Here is a 19,758-nt window from a genome sequence, read left to right on the forward strand (position 1 = left end):
TGAAATAAGCATTATGAAACATTACACCTTTTAAATTCCTTAATATTAGAGTCCTTGATGTATCACCTTTATTGAACCTCATGGTTATGGAAAAGTATACAGGATGAGTTTCTTCTTTAGAGATAATTGATTATGACTCTCTGCATATTTGTAGCTGCTGACGTTAAGTATATATACACACATTTGTGTGTGTGTATAAAATTTTTCCCCTATTCTTTTGGCTGGCATTTTCTAGACAAAGCCTGATCTAGTGTGTGTTTACCTAGTTTGCCACTTTTTACTTAAAAGGAATCTTGTATTATTTTGGTCAAGTTTGATTATTTTGAGGAAGCATCATCCTCTGTGTACGAGATATGGTTACAGCCATCCACCTGAAATTTGAATAGGGCCTTTTCCTTTAACCTTGGATATGGAAGAAGGCCCTGGGCCTCTGAAGTAACTGATAGTAGATTTGCTTTGTAGTGAGGTTTTTTTTTTCTTTTAAAGGTTGATTTATTTATTTGAGTGAGAGAACATGCACACATGTGTGCAAAGACAAATGGCGGGGGGGATATACAGAGAGGGAGAGAGAATCTCAAGCAGACGCCCTCCTGAGCACTGAGCCTGAAGCAGGGCTGGATCCCACACTCCTGAGATCACGACCTGGGCCAAAATCAAGAGTCAGATGCTTAACTGACTGAGCTACCTAGGCACCCTTGCAGTGAGTGTTCGGGGTTATTAGTGGCTCAAGTCAGTTGTGAAAAAGTAGCCAGATATAAATCTCTAAAGAGCAAAACCTGTATATTAATAATCGTTGGTTGTCCTGATATTCAACATGAAGCCTTGCTGTTTCCTGGTTTCTAAACCCCAGGCAAGCAAGGAGTCTATGACTTTGATAGTCAGTTTGTGAGGCTGCTTGGAGCAGACTTGGGGTTGGTAGGATTGAGGCCAGCAAATAGCCTCGTAGATGGAGGGAAGGAAGTCCATCTGGCATATGCAGATGTTCATTACCTCACAGTCCAAAATGATGGTCCTCGACAAGAATAATTGTGAGTTATTGAGAAAATATTAAACTGCATTGAGCATGTGATATTTAAGAAGATAGAAGTAGAAAAAGTTCTGGAAAACTTTACTTCTGAGGGATTTCCATTAAAATGATGAAAGTATAAAAAGTTTTTACAATTTTTAGTTCTATGAGATGCTCGGTGAAAAAGGGGGCAAACTGTGGTCGCATAAATTTAGGAAACACTATGTATTACAGTCCCCTCTTAGAGGTCACAGCGCACATGGGCATATTAAAAGCTCCTGATGTGATGAGCACTGAGTGTCATACACAACTGATGAATTATTGAATTTACATCTGAGACTAATGATGTACTATATGTTGACTAATTGAATTTAAATTAAAAAAATAAAAGCTCCTGAGAAGTCTTACAATTTAATTTGCTTCAACCTAGTTTATTCAAACTGATTTGATTGTGGAGCCCATTTTCTCTTAATACCTAGTAACATCTCGTGGAGCTTGCATTTGGAGAAGCACATCCCAGGTCCAATGTATGGACCTGGAGCTGTATACTGGTTTTGTACTGTTTTTGTTTTTGTTTATTGCCTTTGTTTTCTGAGGGCACTTAGCTGGCTTGTTTCTGTTGAAGCTCTATGTTCTCTAGGCTCCGCTTCCATTTTTTCCCTCCCCAGTCCACCATTGTGTAAGATTTCAGTTTTTTGTTCTGAATTAAAAAAAAAAAAAAAAAGTCTAGCTCATAACCAGAAACAGCCTGTGTCCTGCTCCTGGTTGCATTTGCATAAGTGAACAGATTAATTTTTAGAACACTGTCACTTGAGCTTCTTTATTAATTTTGAGGCCTCAGTTTTGAGTGTAGATTTGAGTTGGAGGACCTTTTAGCCTCCAGCAGACCAGGGACAAGGTGTGCTGCCCCTGCCTGGCTGTGCCAGCGAGCAGGGTTGCAGAAAGACTCAGGTCTCTGTCTTTCTCTGAACATATTTTAAAACAGAGAATGGCTTGGGTAGGTTGTATTATAGACTGCATCCGTATTCTACAGTTACGCCCTGTCTTCCTTGGAGAAGAGGGTGCTTTTCTTTCTTATCACTAGAATCACTGTAGCCAGGTTGTGTGGACCTGGTCTGGGCAGGTCACCACTTGTTTTTTGTGGATTTCTGCCCTTGGGCATTTGCTCTGACCTTCTCCACACTCAGCTGTGCTTGGTGAACTGTGACTGACCCTGTAGGTTCCTTCTACAGCATTGTAATTTCTCTCTCTCTCCCTTTCTCTTAAGATTCACCTTTGCCCTGCTATTTCTCATTTCTCTTTGGGTTCCTCAGAGCAAGGTCTTTGATACTTAAGATGAGGTGGGATGGTGCATTTGAACCCACATTGATAGGACTTGAATCCTGTCATTCTCATTGGGCTGGAATTTGAGGTTGGAAACATATTTGAGGAAGGCAAGCCAAGTGCTTTACAAAGGTGTGACCATGGGTGTAGCTTGTTAAACCTGTTTACCTCCAAAAAAATTTTTTTTTTTCTTCAGTGTGTGAGAAATGCTATAGCTTTTGTTTTTCCTCACTAGCTGGCTTCAATTCTCATGGATAAAATTTCAGTCACAAATATACCATGTAAATAGTGAAAGTATATCTCCTATCAATAGTTTAAAACTCTGTTGTCTAGAATTGTGTTGTAGTCATCGATTTATAATCCCAATAGAAAATAAAATTCTGTGAGCAGCTGAGAGTTTTATATATATATATATATATATATATATATATAATATCTTTCCATTTTTGGTGGTTTTGCTGTCATTTTCCAACCAACTGTGCAATTCTTGATTAATAGCCAGAAAACAGCCCACATTTATTAGGGTGTGTGTGTGTGATTCCATTAGAATTTAAAGACCACTGGAGTATGAATTTTGGTGTCCTTCCCACTATAATCATTGTACCCAGAATGATTCCTGATACAGAGTAAGCACTCAATTAATTTGTTAAATTAGTGAACTCCATTTTAGTATTGGGGGTGGAAATAGAGGCATTTGCTACTAAATTTGTTGGTTTACCAGCCACCAGTTCTCTTTCATTCCCTTTAATTTTTAAGAGCTCTCTTGGTTTTGGTCATTTTATTTGCTACAGTTGCCATAGCTTATCTTCAGTGGCATTTTTGCTGTTGCCCTCACCTTCTACCCTCCCTAAAAACATTTAGTGATTATTATTAGATTTAAAGGCTCCTAAGCAGGCAGAGCCTTAAAATTCTTTTGTTCTTTCTTTAAAATGCCACTACTGTTTTCATTTGTGGTGTGACTTTAAGAAAGGGAAGCTGAACTTAAAATAAACATGGTGAACTTAGCATAGCCCGACTCCTGCTGATCTCATAAGATCTTACAAGGGCAAGTCTGGGCCTGGTCAGTAATTGAGTGAGAAGCCTCAGAGAGCAGAAACCAGTGCACTGCAGGATGTGGCCTGGGGAACACGCCTGGCCCTGCAAGTCAGGGTGCAGCCAGCACCTGTTCCTTCACCATCGGGCACACAAGGTGCTTTCACCGACCCCCACCCCAGCCTGCCTCCTCTCCTCTCATGGACACCTTCTCACTTGAGCTGAAAACAAGGGCTTGACATCTTATGAAATATGGGTCAAGGGAGCCGTTTTCTGTCTTATAATTGGTTACCTAAAAGAATGATTTTAGTTTAGTTACTATTTTCTTTGTTTTACCCGCTGAAGTAGCCACAAAGGTATCATTTAAAAATAAAGAAGTGGTCATTTATTACTAGTATTCTATTGTTGTTCTTAGTGTGACCTTTCAATACAGTTCAGAGTTAAAAGCCTTAAATTTCTAAATGTTAGAGAGCAGTGTTTGACTAATTTGTTTAATTTGTCATGGAGGTAGCTTTACCATGGTGGCATTACTTAATCTTGGAATTAGAATATAATGATTTTTTTTTTTACTTTGTTAATAGACACAGTTTCTATCTAAGAGGACTCTACTCATGTAGACTTCCCTTTTTTTCTTTTTCTTAAGATTTTATTTATTCATGAGAGACACAGAGAGAGAGAGGCAGAAACATAGGCAGAAGGAGAAGCAGGCTCCATGCAGGGAGCCTGATGCGGGACTAAATCCCGGGACCCACAGGATGATGCCTTGAGCCAAAGGCAGATAGATGCTCAACCACTGACCCACCCAGGCATCCCACTGGCAGATCTTAAAGGAGAGAAACAGTAGGGTCTTTTTTCTTATCATTTTGGCTGTACAGTATTATAGAATATCAAAATAAAGAACCCCTGAAAGTAATGGAAGTCATGGGGTCATTACGATCCCTATCCTACAACCTGAGGGAGGTTGTCTGTGATGAAGCTAGTCACATAAATACTCCTTAATATTCAAGGAGCTCAGGAAGTAGAATGCTGTCGCTGGTTTGTTCTCACCTCTCTCCACAGAGTGGGCATTTTAAAGGTTGGTGTCTTCCATCATTTCTTCTCCAATAACCTCTTTGCCAAGCAGATGCATTCTAGCCTCTTGCCAGATGGCTCCATGTCTCTGTGCTGGGCTGTAATCATTTAAAACTCTCTGTCTTGGAAATAATATATTCTTTTCCCTTTCTTTGCTCCAGAAAGTGTTCTCTATTTCCATTAGTAGTACCACTATCCTGTCTCAAAATTTGGTCTATTTCGTTCATCATTTGAACCAATTGACTCTTCCTCTGGAGTATTTCATTAGCACTATTTGGTTACCAAACAGTTTTAGAATAGTGATTATTATTCAAGTAGTAGGCTAAAAATGAATTGTATTGAATTAATTTTAGTACCTTAAAATGTTATTGAAACTTAATTTATTAGTGCATTTCATCAGTGGAGTTGGGAATAGGAACAAGTTTGAGTGGATGAACTTTATCACTGACTCACACTAGTCACTGGTACTGAGAAGCTGCATTGAAAGCATATGAATGAATTTTTGCCCATCATTATTCCAAGAAATAAATTTAGAGCATATTCCACATGGATGATGGGTATGTTGATTTGTCTTATATAAGAGAGTATGTGTATTCTCTGTATACGCACAAACCTAATCTATAGGATTATATTGCTCTAATTATCTTATTCTTATTACCTCTTGCTTCCTAGTATGAACCTTAAACTTTATCTGGACTTACTTATATATCTTGAATATCCATCTAGTTGCTTGCCTTATGTGTTTGCTTCTTTCTTCTCATTTTCATTTGTTAAGAATTTTCCATTGGGGGCCTGAGTAGCTGAATTGGTTAAGCACCTGACTATTGATTGCAGCTTAGGTCATGATCTCAGGGTCATGAGGTGGAGCACTGCATTAGGCTTCACACTCAGTGGGGAGTCTACTTCTCTTTCTCTCCATCTCACCTCCTCACCCCTCTAGTGCTCTTTCTCTCTCTTAAATAAATAAATAAATAAATAAATAAAAATAAGTAAATAAATAATCTATCTTCAAAAAAATAATTTTCCAATGCTTTGAGACCTGGAATAGATTTTATCTCTTCTGGTATGCATGCTGTTTTCAGATTGGACAGAAATAAGGGCTCCATTCATTGCTTACTTGGAACATTTAATGTGAACCATGCTTGTAATACCTTTATTTGATTTCAAGCTATTTATGGAACAGTGTGTCAAATTTTCTCTCTTGCATAACATCTTGCACATAGTGTATACTGAATAAATATTTGTTTAATAGAAATGTTTTTCTTTTTTGGAGATATTTAGCAGATAGTAAGCCTCTTGGTTACAAACAACAGAAAACAAATCTAGCTCTTTTTTAAAAGAAGAAGAGATTTATTGGAATCATGCTTCTATATTCTAAGGAATCTAAGATAAAGTTGAAGGATGAACTGGGTCTCAGGGCAGTTCTGGGAATCTTACCAGCAGGAAATCATGAATCTTTGATTTAGTGTGAAAGATTTAGACCATTAGTCTAAATGCCTTCTACTTCCCAGACTCTGTATCTCTCAATTCAAAATCTGATTGGCCCAACTTTGGTGGCTTCTCTACCTAAGGCCCATCATAGTGGACACATGGCTGCTTAGACATGGAAGGCCACACCTGTGGCTGCTTGGATGTTGAAGGCTGTTTCCTCCATGGATAGTTCTCTGAATAGAGAAATCAGAAATAAATTATGACAGTTGTCTATTTTAGCAGTATTGTGAACTTAGGAAAACTGAGGAAGTTTTGAACATTTTATGGCTTTAATAAATTGCAGGTGGCTTCAGGTACATACAATTTACAATGTTATAATTGTCTTTTGATGACTGATTTCACGGGAACTACTCCTTGCTCATATCTTAATCTTGTCATTTGTGATACTCAATCACTAATTCAGGAATCTCCTAGTTCTGAAATGATTAGATCAGAGGAAAGAAAATGAATCACAATATTAATAAGTATATTTTGTTTCAAACATTAGCAAATAACGATCATAGCTACATATTTACTCTAGTTCTATGAATTTGACCACAGCAGAAAATTTTCTGCTATAAAATATCCAAATTTACTTGTAGGTATTATTTCTGTAATACCAGAAGCCTGTATTAATACCAGAAGCCTGTATACCTGAAAGAAGTAATTTTACATGAAAGTTTTAAGAGAGCACCAGTTGGTTAGCTTTCCAAAGGGAACAGGAAGAAAATATTGGAAAATATGTGTTTCAAAAGAAAAAAGTAAATCTTTATTTTGGTCATTGAGATCCAATATTGAAGTAAAGTAATACATTCATATAAAGATGACTACATAAAGAATAAAAAAGTTCAAGGAACAAAAATATTGCCCAAGTACTGGGCCACTGTATAGCATTAGGCAGTCTACCAGAGATAATGATTAAAAAATCTTTGGTTGAGAAAATTCTCTTAAGATCCTAGAAGAGATTTCAGTTTTATGTACTGGTTCTTCCTCTGTCATTTTAAAATTTTAATAATGGATTTATAATGACCTCTCAATCTATGCAATATTTAGATCCATATAAGTAAAAAGTAGATATCTTTCTTACTAAAAATATGGGTAAAGTATATGAATAAGCAATTCACTGCAAAAAAATATGGAGAGGCAATAAAAAAGTGCAAAGATGTTCAACTCTATGAATAACCAAGAAAATGAAAACTTAAGAGTGAAATATTTCAGACCTATCAGAATAAAAATTTAAAAGTGTAAGAAGAGAGGATGATGGCAGTGGAGTAGGAAGACTCTAAGTTCACTTCATCCCATGAATACAACTAGATAACTATCAAATCATCCTAAATACCCCAGAAATTGACTGAAGACCAGTAAAACAGACTCTGACTAACGATAGAGAAGAGGCCATATCAGAGAAGGTAGGAAGTGTGAAGACATGGTTTAGGGGAGAAACAGTTCGTGGCCACTGTCACAGAGAAGAGCAAGAGACAGACTAACACACAGTGAAGCACAGAAGGAGAAAATGAATCTGTATAGCACTTGGCTTGGAAAGTGAGAGAGATGGAATTTTCTAACTTCTGGCAACCAGCAGAGCTTAAAGCCTGGAGTTTTTGTAAAGATTTTATTTTTTAAAGTAATCTCTACATCTAGTGTGGAGCTCTAACTTACAACCCAGAGATCAAGAATCATATGCTGTACCAACTGACCCAGCCAGGTGTCCCTAAAGCCTTAAAATTTAAAAGGTTAGTGGACTTGGCTGGAATAGAGCCTGGAGGGCACTGTGTTGCTCTTAGAGTGAAAACTGGCAAAGAACTCACATACATAAAGCATGGAAACAGTATCTAAAAGAGTGCCTCGGGGAGCTTTAGTGGCTCAGTTGGTTGAGTATCTGCCTGGGATACTCAGAGGCTCCTGGGATCAAGTCCTACATTGGGCTCCCTGTCTCGAGGGGAGTCTGCTTCTTCCTTTGCCCCTCCCCCCACTTGTTCTCTCTCATTTCACTTGGTCTCTCTCAAATAAATAAATAAAATATCTCAAAAGAAAAAAAGAAAAGAGTGCCTGGGACACACAGCGAGCGTGTCCCAAAAATGTCATGTTCATGGACAGAACCCTCCAGGAACAAAGAACTGGCTGGCCCCATTTCCCTCTACTGCCTCTCAGCATAAGCACAGGGCCACCTGTGGGAACCAGCACAGCACTGACAATGAAAATAAAAGGAAAAGAATGGGAGACTCTTAACACAGAGATAAGAAATAAAGAATAACATTAGGAAACATGCTGAATAGAATGAAGAGCAGGCTGGAAGAAGCAGAGGAATGAGTTAATAACCTAGAAGACAGAGTAATGGAAAGTAATCAAGCTGAACAAAAGAGAAAAGGGAATTATGCAAATGAGAATAGACTTAACTCAGTGAATTCCTCAAATGTAATAACATTTGTATCATCGTAGTCACAGAAGAAGAAAAGAGAGAAAAGAGGACAGAAAATTTATTTGAAGAAATAATACCTGATAACTTTCCTAATCTGGAGAAGGAAACAGGTAACCAAATCTAAGAGGCAGAGAAAACTCCCCCCAAAAATCAACAAAAGCAGATCCACACCAAGATGTATTATAATGAAAATGGCAAATTATAGTGATAAAGAAAAAAAATTAAAAGCATCAAGACAAAAGAAGACAGTAACATACAAGGGAAACTCCATAAAACTAGCAGGGGATTTTTTAACAGAAACTTTGCAAGCCAGAAGAGAGTGGCATGATATATTCAAAGCACTGAATGGGGAAAAATCTACAGCTAAAAGTACTCTGTCCCATGAGGCTATTCCCAAACAAAAACTAAAGGAGTTGTAACAATTATACCAGCCCTGAAAGAAATATTAAAGAGGACTCTGAGAAGAAAGGAAAGATCAAAAGTGATAATATAAAGATAGAAAACAAAACCAGTAAAAATGAATATTTCTATAAAGAATTAGCCAAGGAACTCACAAAATAAGAAGATATAAAATATGACAACGTATACCTAAAATATAGGGAAGAGAGACAGAAAGAATGACTTCAAAATTAAATGACCATCAACTTAATATAGACTACTATTTGCTGAAGAGTTTATATACCAATCTAATGGTAACCATATATCAAAACCCACTAATAAATATGCAAAGAATAAAGAGAAAGGAATCCAAATATATCACTAAATAAAATCAGCAAAACATGAAAGAGAGAAAGGCAAGAAATGATCAAAGAAAAACCAGAAACAACCAGAAAACAAAATCACAAGGAATACATATTGTCAATAATTACTTTGAATGTTAGTAGACTAATTAAAAGACAGAATGACAGAATGGTTGAAATAACAAGATCCATCTGTATGCTGCTTCAGATATAAAGACACTTGCAGATTGAAAGTGAAGGGATAGAGAAACATCTATCATGCAAATGGATGTCAACAGGAAGCATGAGTAGCAATACTTATATCGGACAAAATAGACTTTAAAACAGACTGTAACAAGAGGCAAAGAAGGACACTGTATATTAATAAAGGAGACATTCAAACAAGAAGATCTAATAATTGTAAAAATCTATGCACCCCAACATAGCAGCACCCAAATACATGAAATAGTTAATAAAAAATAAAGGAATTAATAATAGAATAATAGTAGGGGACTTTAACACTGCACTCACATCAATGGATAGATCATCTAAACAGAAAATCAATAAGGAAACTGTGGCTTTGAATGACACACTGGCCAGTTAGATTAAACAGGTATATTCACAACATTCCATTTGAGAACAGTAGAATTTTTCAAGTGCAGATAGAACATTCTGTGGAATAGGTCATGTATTAGACCACAAAACAAGCCTCAGCAAATTAAATTCTGAGTCAACCATGTGTCTTTTCTGACCACAATGCTAGGAAACTATAAAATCAACCACAAGAAAAAAATGTATAAAAACCCAAATATATGGAGGATAAATAATATTGAACTAAAGCATGAACAAGTCAAACAGGAAATAAAGGAAGAAATAGTACATGGAAACAAGTGAAAATATAATGTTGATGGTACTGGTGCACCTGGGTGGCACAGTTGGTTGGGCAACTGACTCTTGGTTTCAGGTTGTGATCTCAGGGTCATGAAATTGAGTCCTGCTTCAGGCTTCATGCCCAGTGTGGAGTCTGCTTGAGATTGTCTCCTTCTCCCTCAGCTCCTCTCCACGATAAATGAATGAATGAATGAATGAGGGAGGGAGGGAGGGAGGGAGGAAGGAAGGAAGGAAGGAAGGAAGGAAGGAAGGAAGGAAGGAAGGAAAAATAATAATCTTTAAAAAACATAACCTAAACCAGAAAACTCAAAATGGTCCAAAACCTAATCTGGAGGTAGGGCTGTAGCAAAAAATGTTTCTAAGAGGGAAGTTTGTAGCAATACAGGCTTACCTCATGAAGCAAGAAAAACTCAGTTAAATAACCTTATACCTAACGTAGCTAGAAAAAGAACAACAAACAAAACCTAAAACCGGAAGGAAAGGAAAATAATAAAATTTAGAGCAAAAATAAATGATACAGAAACTAAAGGTACAGTAGAAGACATAGCAAGAAAGTGGCCATCTGCAAGCTGGGAAGAGCTCTCAACCACAACCAAACTGACTTGGACTCCTCAGTCTCCACAGATCTCAGTATCTATTTTTAAAGCCACCTAGTCTGTGGTATTTTCTCATGGCAGCATGAGCTGGTAATTGGTACCCAGAAGTGGGATTCTGCTGTAACAAATACCTTAAGGTGTGGCATTGGCTTTGCACCTGGGTAATGAGTTTTGAATTACAGTGAGGGAGCTTCTAAAGGTGATTCTAGTGAGAGCTCAGACAAGAAATAGTAATCCTGTGATATGTTTGGTTAAATAAAATATATTATCATAATTTCATCTGTTTATTTTCTTAATGTAGTTACTAAAAAATTTTAAATTTCTTATGTTTTCTTGTATTGGGCAGCACTGAAATAGAACTATATGTGTGAACATGGATAAATAGAAGAAACAGAATATTGATAATAGGTCATTCAGATCTGTGTTCAAGGACACTATTTTATAACTATATAAAATGTAAAAGCTTACAAAATAATACTGTACATTTTATATATGTGTGTTTGTGATAAAACAAGACTAATGGAATGCGGAGTGTAGGAGAGATTTACTTTTAGGAAGGAGAAAAACAGAAACAAGAAGGGATACATAAAATTTCAGTTGCATCATTTAAAAGAAACTGTGAAGAGAAATTTACATCCTGTAAATACTTGACATAGGGTGATAGGGCGACGAGTGTATTTATTTTTTATATCTTTATGCTTTTCCATGTGTTTGAAATAAGTAAGTATAATAAATAGTCATTATCTCTAATTCTTGAAATATTTCTAAAAGAATTTTGCATTTTTGGATGCTTAAACTAAGAAATGGTAGAGTCTGTGAAATTACTTATGCAAAGTCACAAAACAAATAGCCAAAGTGCAATTCAAAACCATCTTTCTTGTTCCAAAGCTCATAGCACTTCTTTGTCTAATCCGATCCTGTGATATAAAGGTGAAATGTAAACAACCACATGAACTACAGGCTTCTCTGACCTCCCTGTGACTTTTCCCCTTCTCCCAGTGCCAGGCACACATGCAGCTCTGCACAACGTGCATGCACATGCTCAGACACATATGTGTGTATACACCATCCTTTCTGAAAGAATATGTGCTCTTTACTCTCAGGCTTGGGCCAAAACTGGTGGTGTCTGGTTAGCTTTATTTCCTTTCTGTGTCCATGTAGGGAGACTTCCTACACATTGTTCAGGGATTATGGGCTCAAGGAGGGTTCTAAAATACAGTATGCTAAAGTGATAGTTTTTAGTTCTCTTTTCCTAAAGGTGCTTGTTAATCCTTTTTGTTTCCTCTTAGAAATGCCTATGTGAAGAGTATATGAGTAGTTCTACTGGTTAAGGCATTGTTTGTATCTTTGACCACTAAAGACATTATTTGTTGTGTTCCTCTTTATATAGAGATCTTACAAATGAAGGGAAAAAAAAAAACTTTCCAGAAAATAAAGTGCAAAGTTAAAAATATTTTAAATTTAAAACCAAATGCTTGCATTAACTACTTCTATGGGCTAAAAATAATAGCTAACATTAGCTAAATGCTTAATGTGTTAAGCATTATTATAGCTCCAATTTATAGATGAGGAAACAAAGGCATAGAGAAGTTAAGTAGTAAATTGCCTAAGGTAACCAGCTAGTGAGGGGCAGGGCTGAGTAAGAGACAATGTTGAGGTCAAATGCTGCCTTTATTGGTTAAAGTTTTTTAGGCTAGACTGCCCCAAGTGATCTTTCTTCTCCACTCCTATATCTGCTGTATATCCAATGTGTCTGGAATTATCTATATACTGCTTTGTATTTTTATTTTAGTTTTTACTTGTTTCAGTTTTGAAATCGATTATAAGTATGTGGGAACGAAGATAGAAAGATTTCCTTGTATTAGCTACAGTAGCTTAGGGAGCATGTGAGTGGTAGGCATTCAGTATATTCTTGTATATCAGCTAATTTTCATTAAAGTTGTGGCTGCCCAAACCAAGTACCTAAAATTGATTGTCATGCTGCCAAGAAATTCCAAAGTACTATCTAAATTTCTAGTAAATCTTACCAGTATTAACTCTATTAAATTCTTCCTTGAGGAAATTCATTTAAATTTTGTGGTTGTAATTAGAAAATACACTAGACGCTGGAGTACACTTTTATTTTCATTATTTAACTTCAACTCTGTCGTATGAATTGTGCATAGCTGAGCAAATGTGTCTTTGTATGCTGCCTTTTCTATTTTTTCTTTGTTTTGTAAATATTTATTTATTCATGAGTGACACAGAGAGAGGCAGAGACACAGGCAGAGGGAGAAGCAGGCTCCCTGCAAGGAGCCTGATGTGAGACTCGATCCCAGGACTCCGGGATCACATCCTGAGCTGAAAGCAGATGCTCAACCGCTGAGTCACCCGGGCGTCCTTGTGTTTTCTATCTTTGAAATAAATTAAAATATGCATTTCCAAGCTTCCTGAAAGGATTGTCAGGTCTCTTATTTTCACCTTCCTTTCCATTTAAACCTATTTTTGTTTTTTGGGTTTATGTTTTTAGAACAGTTTTAGATTTTCGGTAAAATTGAGAGGAAGGTCTAGAGATTTACCATATACTCCTTGCCCTGACGCATATGTATAGCCTCCCCCATTATCAGCATCACTTCCCAGAATGGTACATTTGTTATAATTGATGAACCCACATTGGTGTGTCATAATCATCCAAAGTCAGTAGTGTATGTGAAGGTTTCCTCTTGGTATTATCCATTCTGTGGGTTTGGACAAATGCATAATGACATGTGTTTATCATTTTACACAGTATTTCCATATCAGAGAGTCCTCTGCCCATCCATCGTTCTCCCATCACTGCTGGCAACCACAAGTCTTTTTGTTGTCTTCATAGTTTTGTTGTTTCCAGAATGTAATATGGTTGGAATCACACAGTACGTACCCACTTCTATGTGAAGTTTGGCTTCTTTCACTTAGTCATGTGCACTTGAAGTTCTTCATGACTTTTCAGGGATAACTCTCTTCTCTATGGCTTTGAATACGGTTCCATTGTGTGAATGTACCACAATTTATTCATTTGCTTACCGAAAGACACCGTGGTGGCTTCCATGTTTTGGCAGTTAGGAGTAATTGATCTAAACATCTGTATACAGGTATTTATGTGGACATAAGTTTTCAGCTCCTTTGGGTAAATACCAAGGAATGTGATTGCTGGATTGTGTTGTATATGTTCAGTTTTGTAGGAAACTGTCAACTGTCTTCCAAAGTGGCTGGACCATTTTGCATCATATATTCTTCATAGCACACTATTTCCAAAGTCCCATAGTTTTCTTATAGCTGTGCAATCTCTTTTTTCTTAAATCCAAAACACTTTTCTGTCTCTTCTCACCTGAATAGAACTTAAGTATCGATGGTATTCCCACAGTTCCAGCTTGGACCTTCTTTTCTCAGTTTTACAGAATTTAGAGGAATGGTCTTTTCCAACCACATACTTTAATGCACAGTTTCTGTTTTGATGATTGCTGAAGTTATATCTCTGTTCCATATCACTTGATGAAAACTCCAGTCCCATAAAGCTATGCCTATGGGCCACTTTTACCTTGGCTATTCCATTGGCATCGGAACATTAACATATCAAAACCAAATTTATATTAGCAACTACGTGTCTACACATTATTTCTCAAATTCCCTTTCTAGGTGAGCACACTTTTCTCATTGCCCAAACAGATGCTTGGGGTCTTCTTTGAGTCTGCCTTTACTCTCCTTTCTCTCATGTGAGAATCCTCAAGTGTGCTCACATCTCTTTCCTCATTTTCTTTCAAGTCTACCTCTCTTATTCTTAGTCCCACTCACATCCTCTTTTGTTCTACTTTGATGAGGAGGATGCTCTACCTAGCTGCTTTCCTGCTGGCAGTCTTTGGTACCTTTTCTCTTACATCTTAGAGTCTATTGTCAGAATATGGTTTGGTTGATCATTCCCTATTAATATCTGATTTTGTTAGCCCTTGTGGCAACTACCAGTGATTCTCCCCCTGCCTCAGAATAAAGCCAAATGCCTGCTGTGGTTTGCAAGCTCCTCAAACAGTCTTTTCTCTTGCTGCTCCTTACAGATTTTCCTGCTTGTGCTCTCTGCTCTCTGGCCTCCTATTCATACTCCTCCTGTTCCTTTTCCATGGAATGTACTTGCTTTTCTCTTTGCCTCATCAACTTACACTTAGCACTCAGCCTTAAGTGGCGGTTCTTCTCTTCTCCCTGTGCCCCCACCTGGATTTTTTTTGTTCCTCTTACATGTTCCCCATGGAGCCTGAGCAATACTTTGGTTACAGTACTTCTACCACATTGTTTCATAACTATAGTAGTCTCCCTTACCTGTGGTTTTGCTTTCCATGGGTCTGTTAACCTGGGGTGAGCCACAGTCAGGAAGCAGAAGATCCTTCTGACTTATCATCAGAAGGTCACTGTAGCCTAATACTACATCATATGGCTACATCATTTATCTCACTTCATCTCATCAAGTAGGCATTTTATCATCACAAGAAGGGTGAGTAGAGTACAATAAGAGCTTGAGAGAAAGACTACATTCACATAAATTTTATGACAATGTATTATAATTCTATTTTATTACTAGTTATCGTTAATCTCTTACTGTGCCTAATTTATATGTTAAGTTTTATTATTGGTATGTATATATATGAAAAAACATTGTCTGTAGTTACAGGCATCCACTGAGGGCTTAGGAATATTCCCCTGCAAAGAAGGGGTTCCTACTGCATTTCATTCTGACTTCTCCATCCCTGTGAAGTGCTGTGTCCCCTTCGCTTCTGGATGTGAGTCTCCAGCACAGGCTAAATGTGGTTGGTTATTTGCAGACATTTTTCTAGGATAGTGGTTCATACTTAGGGGTGATTTTTTCTCCCAGAGTACATTAGCAGTGTCTTAAGACATTTTTGATAGTTATTACTGGTGAGACCATGGTGTTATCATCTAGTGGGTAGGAGCTGGGAATGCTGCACAGGAGACTTCCTACCACATTATCCAGCCCCAAGTGGCAGTAGTGCTGAGATTGAGAAACCCTGCTCTAGGATGAAGTGCAAACTTTAGGGTACTGAAAAAAAAGACTTTTCATAACAAAAAGATGAATTGGATTTGGAGTTTTAAAGTGATGTATATATATAAATTTGTAGTATCAAGCAACTTAATTTTCAGTCTAAACTGGTTTGGTTCTTTTTATGGCCTATTGTTAACATTTATTCAGATTTTGTGTTGTGGGAAAAACACATGAGTCCAGTGCTTATTAAGGGGTTATCAGCTACCTGCAGTAATTTAAGCATGTAAAGTGAAAAATATAGTGGAATAAACTCTTTGTTTGAGAAGCTTTTTCATTTACTTTTTCTTATTTTAACTGTGCGTAGTAACAGGTGAATACCCAAGCAGTTTTTTGGAGATGTGGGAGTGAGTGATGTCCTTTTTTAAGCTCTTTTTTTTTTTTAATTTTTAATTTTTTTTCTTTTTTAAGCTCTTAAAAAGAATTTAACTATAAAATCCTCAGAAAAGGTCAAAAGTAATAAACTTTTTGTCTTATGTAGATTAGCAAATGATGAAAACTCTAGTGCTACCCTGCACAGTCACACACCAGTTCAAACACACACACGTGTAACTACCAGCAGTAATCTCATACATTTGTATACTCTTGGCTCTCTTTAGCCAGATGTCTGCTACAGTGCCAGATACATAGTCCATGCTGATCCATCAAAATATACAGGGCTCCTCAGAGGGATTCCATGCCTACATGACAAATTGAGTGGGTACAGAAGATCCATTTCAACTAAATAGACTATTTTTATTCAGTAAATTTAAAATTTTGCGTAGGTATTAAATTTGAAGAGCTTACTAATACACTGTAAAATTAGGATGTTGAAGGATAAATTGTTGCTGATGTTTGAACAAAATGGGACTAATCTACAAAACCATGTAATGGGAAAACAAAATACCTACCACACTTACACATTTTAGTGTGTGTTTAAATAAAGACAGAAGACATCACAGTAAAAGGTTTGATTCTTCAGTCCAGGATTCACTATGAAGTATGATCTCCTGTTTTATAATTCAGTTTTCAAAGAAAAATTCTGAGTTGGAAATTTGAGTAGGAGAAAGTAAGACACATTTTAGGAAATGTTTGGAAAAAGAGGTAATGACTCATATTCTTAAATAGTACCTGTTGTAGTAATTTCAGAATAAAAGTTTCACCTACAAATAACGATTTACAAAGTTATTTACGTGAATATAACCAGAAGAGAATGGAATAAACGCTTATAGTTCTCCAAATTTAATTGCATTTTCTCCTAATCTTTTTCAGAATTCTACAGAAATTTTGGAATACTCATCGGATAGTGAAAAAGAGGATGACTCAGAGAATGTCTTCTTTATTGATTCAGAATCCTCTCCCAAACAACATGTAGATTTTGGATCTGATAATAGACAGATGATGGAGAAACCAATGAAGCAGAGGGTGAAATCTGCAGAGACCATTTTGTACACACCCCAGAAACAGAAGTTTCCAAGGACTCCAGAAACATTGGCAAAGAAGAAGAAGCTTCTAAGGTTAGATTATACCTTTTTAAAATATCTTTTAAAAAAAAAGTTGTTCATACATATGGAGGATATAAAAAATAGTGAAAGGGATTATAGAGGAAAGGAGAGAGAATGAGTGGGAAATATTAAAGCAGACAGAACATGAGAGACTACTAACTGGGAAACGAACAAGGGGTAGTGGAAGGGGAGGTGGGCGGAGGTATGGGGTGACTGGGTGACAGGCACTGAGGGGGGCACTTGATGGGATGAGAACTGGGTGTTATATGTTGGCAAATCGAACTCCAATAAAAATATACAAAACAAAAGTTTTTACTTTAAAAATCCAAATATCTAAGATATTAATTTAAAAATTATTAACTGGTTTACCTGGCGAGGAAAATTGACAGCATAGAATTGTAACTTTGATAAGAAATTATAGATTATTTTTACAAATGTGGTTATAGAGATTGCCAACGGAACACTAGCAAATACAAAGATACATGAAAGAGCAAAGAGGGATTCCTGGGTGGCTCAGCGGTTGGGCATCTGCCTTTGGCTCAGGGCGTGATCCTGGAGTCTCAGGATCCAGTCCCACATGGGGCTCCCCGCACGGAGCCTACTTCTTCCTCTGGCTGTATCTCTGCCTCTCTCTATGTCTCTCATGAATGAATGAATGAATGAATGAATGAATGAATGAATGAATAAATAAATAAATAAATAAATAAATAAATAAATAAAATACTATTAAAAAAAAAAGAGCAAAGATGCACAGATAGGAAACTATCTGTATTCTTCAGTATGTATATGAATAATCACTAGGGCTAGGGCATGGAGGGTCGACCAGGATGTGTGAAGAGGCTTGGTGTATGCCTTTATAAGAGCCATGTCCCAGCCCTGTGTAACACATGGTCTCTTTTGTTTTAAATTAGAACAAAACAATGAAAACAAAATTTCTTTTTTTTTTAAATTCAGATTGCCAGCATATAGTATAATACATAGTGCTCATCCCTTAAAGTGCCCCCCTCAGTGCCCATCACCCAGTCACCCCAAACCCCCCCCCCCCCACTTCCCCTTCTGCAACCCTTTGTTCATTTCCGAGTTAGGAGTCTCTCATGGTTTGTCTCCCTCTCTAATTTTTCCCACTCAGTTCTCCTCTTTTCCCTTATAATCCCTTTCACTGTTTCTTATATTCCCCATATGAGTGAGGCCATATAATGTTTGTCCTTCTCTGATTGACTTACTTCACTCAGCATGATACCCTCCAGTTCCATCCATATCGAAGCAGATGGTGGGTATTCATCCTTCCTGATGGCTGAGTAATATCCCATTGTATACATAAACCACATCTTCTTTTTTTTTTTTTCATAAACCACATCTTCTTTATCCACATTCATCTTTCGATGGACACCGACGCTCCTCCACAGTTTGGCTATTGTGGACATTGCTGCTGTGAACATTGGAGTGCAGGTGTCCCGATGTTTCACTGCATCTGTATCTTTGGGGTAAATCCCCAGCAGGGCAATTCCTGGGTCGTAGGGTAGCTCTATTTTTAACTCTTTGAGGAAACTCCACACAGTTTTTAAGAGTGGATGTACGAGTTCACATTCCCATCAACAGGGCAAGAGGGTTCCCCTTTCTCCACATTCTCTCCAACATTTGTTGTTTCCTGCCTTGTTAATTTTCCCCATTCTCACTGGTGTGAGGTGGGATCTCATTGTGGTTTTGATTTGTATTTCCCCGATGGCCAGTGATGCGGAGCATTTTCTCATGTGCATGTTGGCCACGTCTATGTCTTCCTCTGTGAGATTCCTGTTCATGTGTTTTGCCCATTTCATGATTGGATTGTTTGTTTCTTTGCTGTTGAGTTTAATAAGTTCTTTATAGATCTTGGATACTAGCCCTTTATCTGATACGTCATCTGTAACTATCTTCTCCCATCTGTAGGTTGTCTTGTAGTTTTGTTGACTGTATCCTTTGCTGTGCAGAAGCTTTTTATCTTAAGTCCCAAGAGTTCATTTTTGCTTTTGTTTCTCTCGTCTTCATAGATGTATCTTGCAAGAAGTTGCTGTGGCCAAGTTCAAAAAGGGTGTTGCCTGGGTTCTCCACTAGGATTTTGATTGACTCTTGTCTCACATTTAGATCTTTCATCCATTTTGAGTGTATCTTGGTGTCTGGTATAAGAGAATGGTCTAGTTTCATTCCTCTGCATGTGGATGTCCAGTGTTCCCAGCACCATTTATTGAAGAGACTGTCCTTTTTCCATTGGATAGTCTTTCCTGCTTTGTCGAATATTAGTTGACCATAGAGTGGAGGGCCCATTTCTGGATTCTCTGTTCTGTTCCATTGATCTGTGTGTCTGTGTTTGTGCCAGGACCACACTGTCTTGATGACCACAGCTTTGTAGCACAACCTGAAATCCAGCATTGTGAGGCCCCCAGCTCTGGTTTTCTTTTTCAACATTCCTCTGGCTATTCAGGGTCTTTTCTGATTCCACACAAATCTTAAGATGATTTGTTCCAACTCTGTGAGAAAGTCCATGGTATCTTGATAGGGATTGCATTGAACGTGTAAACTGCCCTGGGTAACATTGACATTTTCACAATATTTATTCTTCCAATCCATGAGCATGGAATGTTTTTCCATCTCTTTGTGTCTTCCTTAATTTCTTTCAGAAGTGTTCTGTAGTTTTTAGGGTATAGATCA

At 37.3% G+C, this 19,758-nt stretch overlaps 1 protein-coding gene across 5 annotated transcripts in view; it reads left to right on the forward strand.

Annotated features, from left to right (window-relative positions):
* Nucleotides 1-19,758, forward strand: part of SPIDR (scaffold protein involved in DNA repair) — a 418,420-nt gene that overhangs the window by 94,103 nt on the left and 304,559 nt on the right. For all 5 annotated transcript variants that reach the window (XR_011995736.1, XR_011995737.1, XM_072729264.1 and 2 more), the window contains one exon: nucleotides 16,841-17,085. Coding sequence is in view for 3 of the 5 variants with exons in the window: in XM_072729264.1 (XP_072585365.1) it covers nucleotides 16,841-17,085 (245 nt within the window). In the remaining 2 variants the exon portion in view is untranslated. The remainder of the gene's footprint in view (nucleotides 1-16,840; nucleotides 17,086-19,758) is intronic.

Source organism: Vulpes vulpes, chromosome 12 (assembly GCF_048418805.1).
Source record: "Vulpes vulpes isolate BD-2025 chromosome 12, VulVul3, whole genome shotgun sequence".
Taxonomy (NCBI): Eukaryota; Metazoa; Chordata; class Mammalia; order Carnivora; family Canidae; genus Vulpes; species Vulpes vulpes.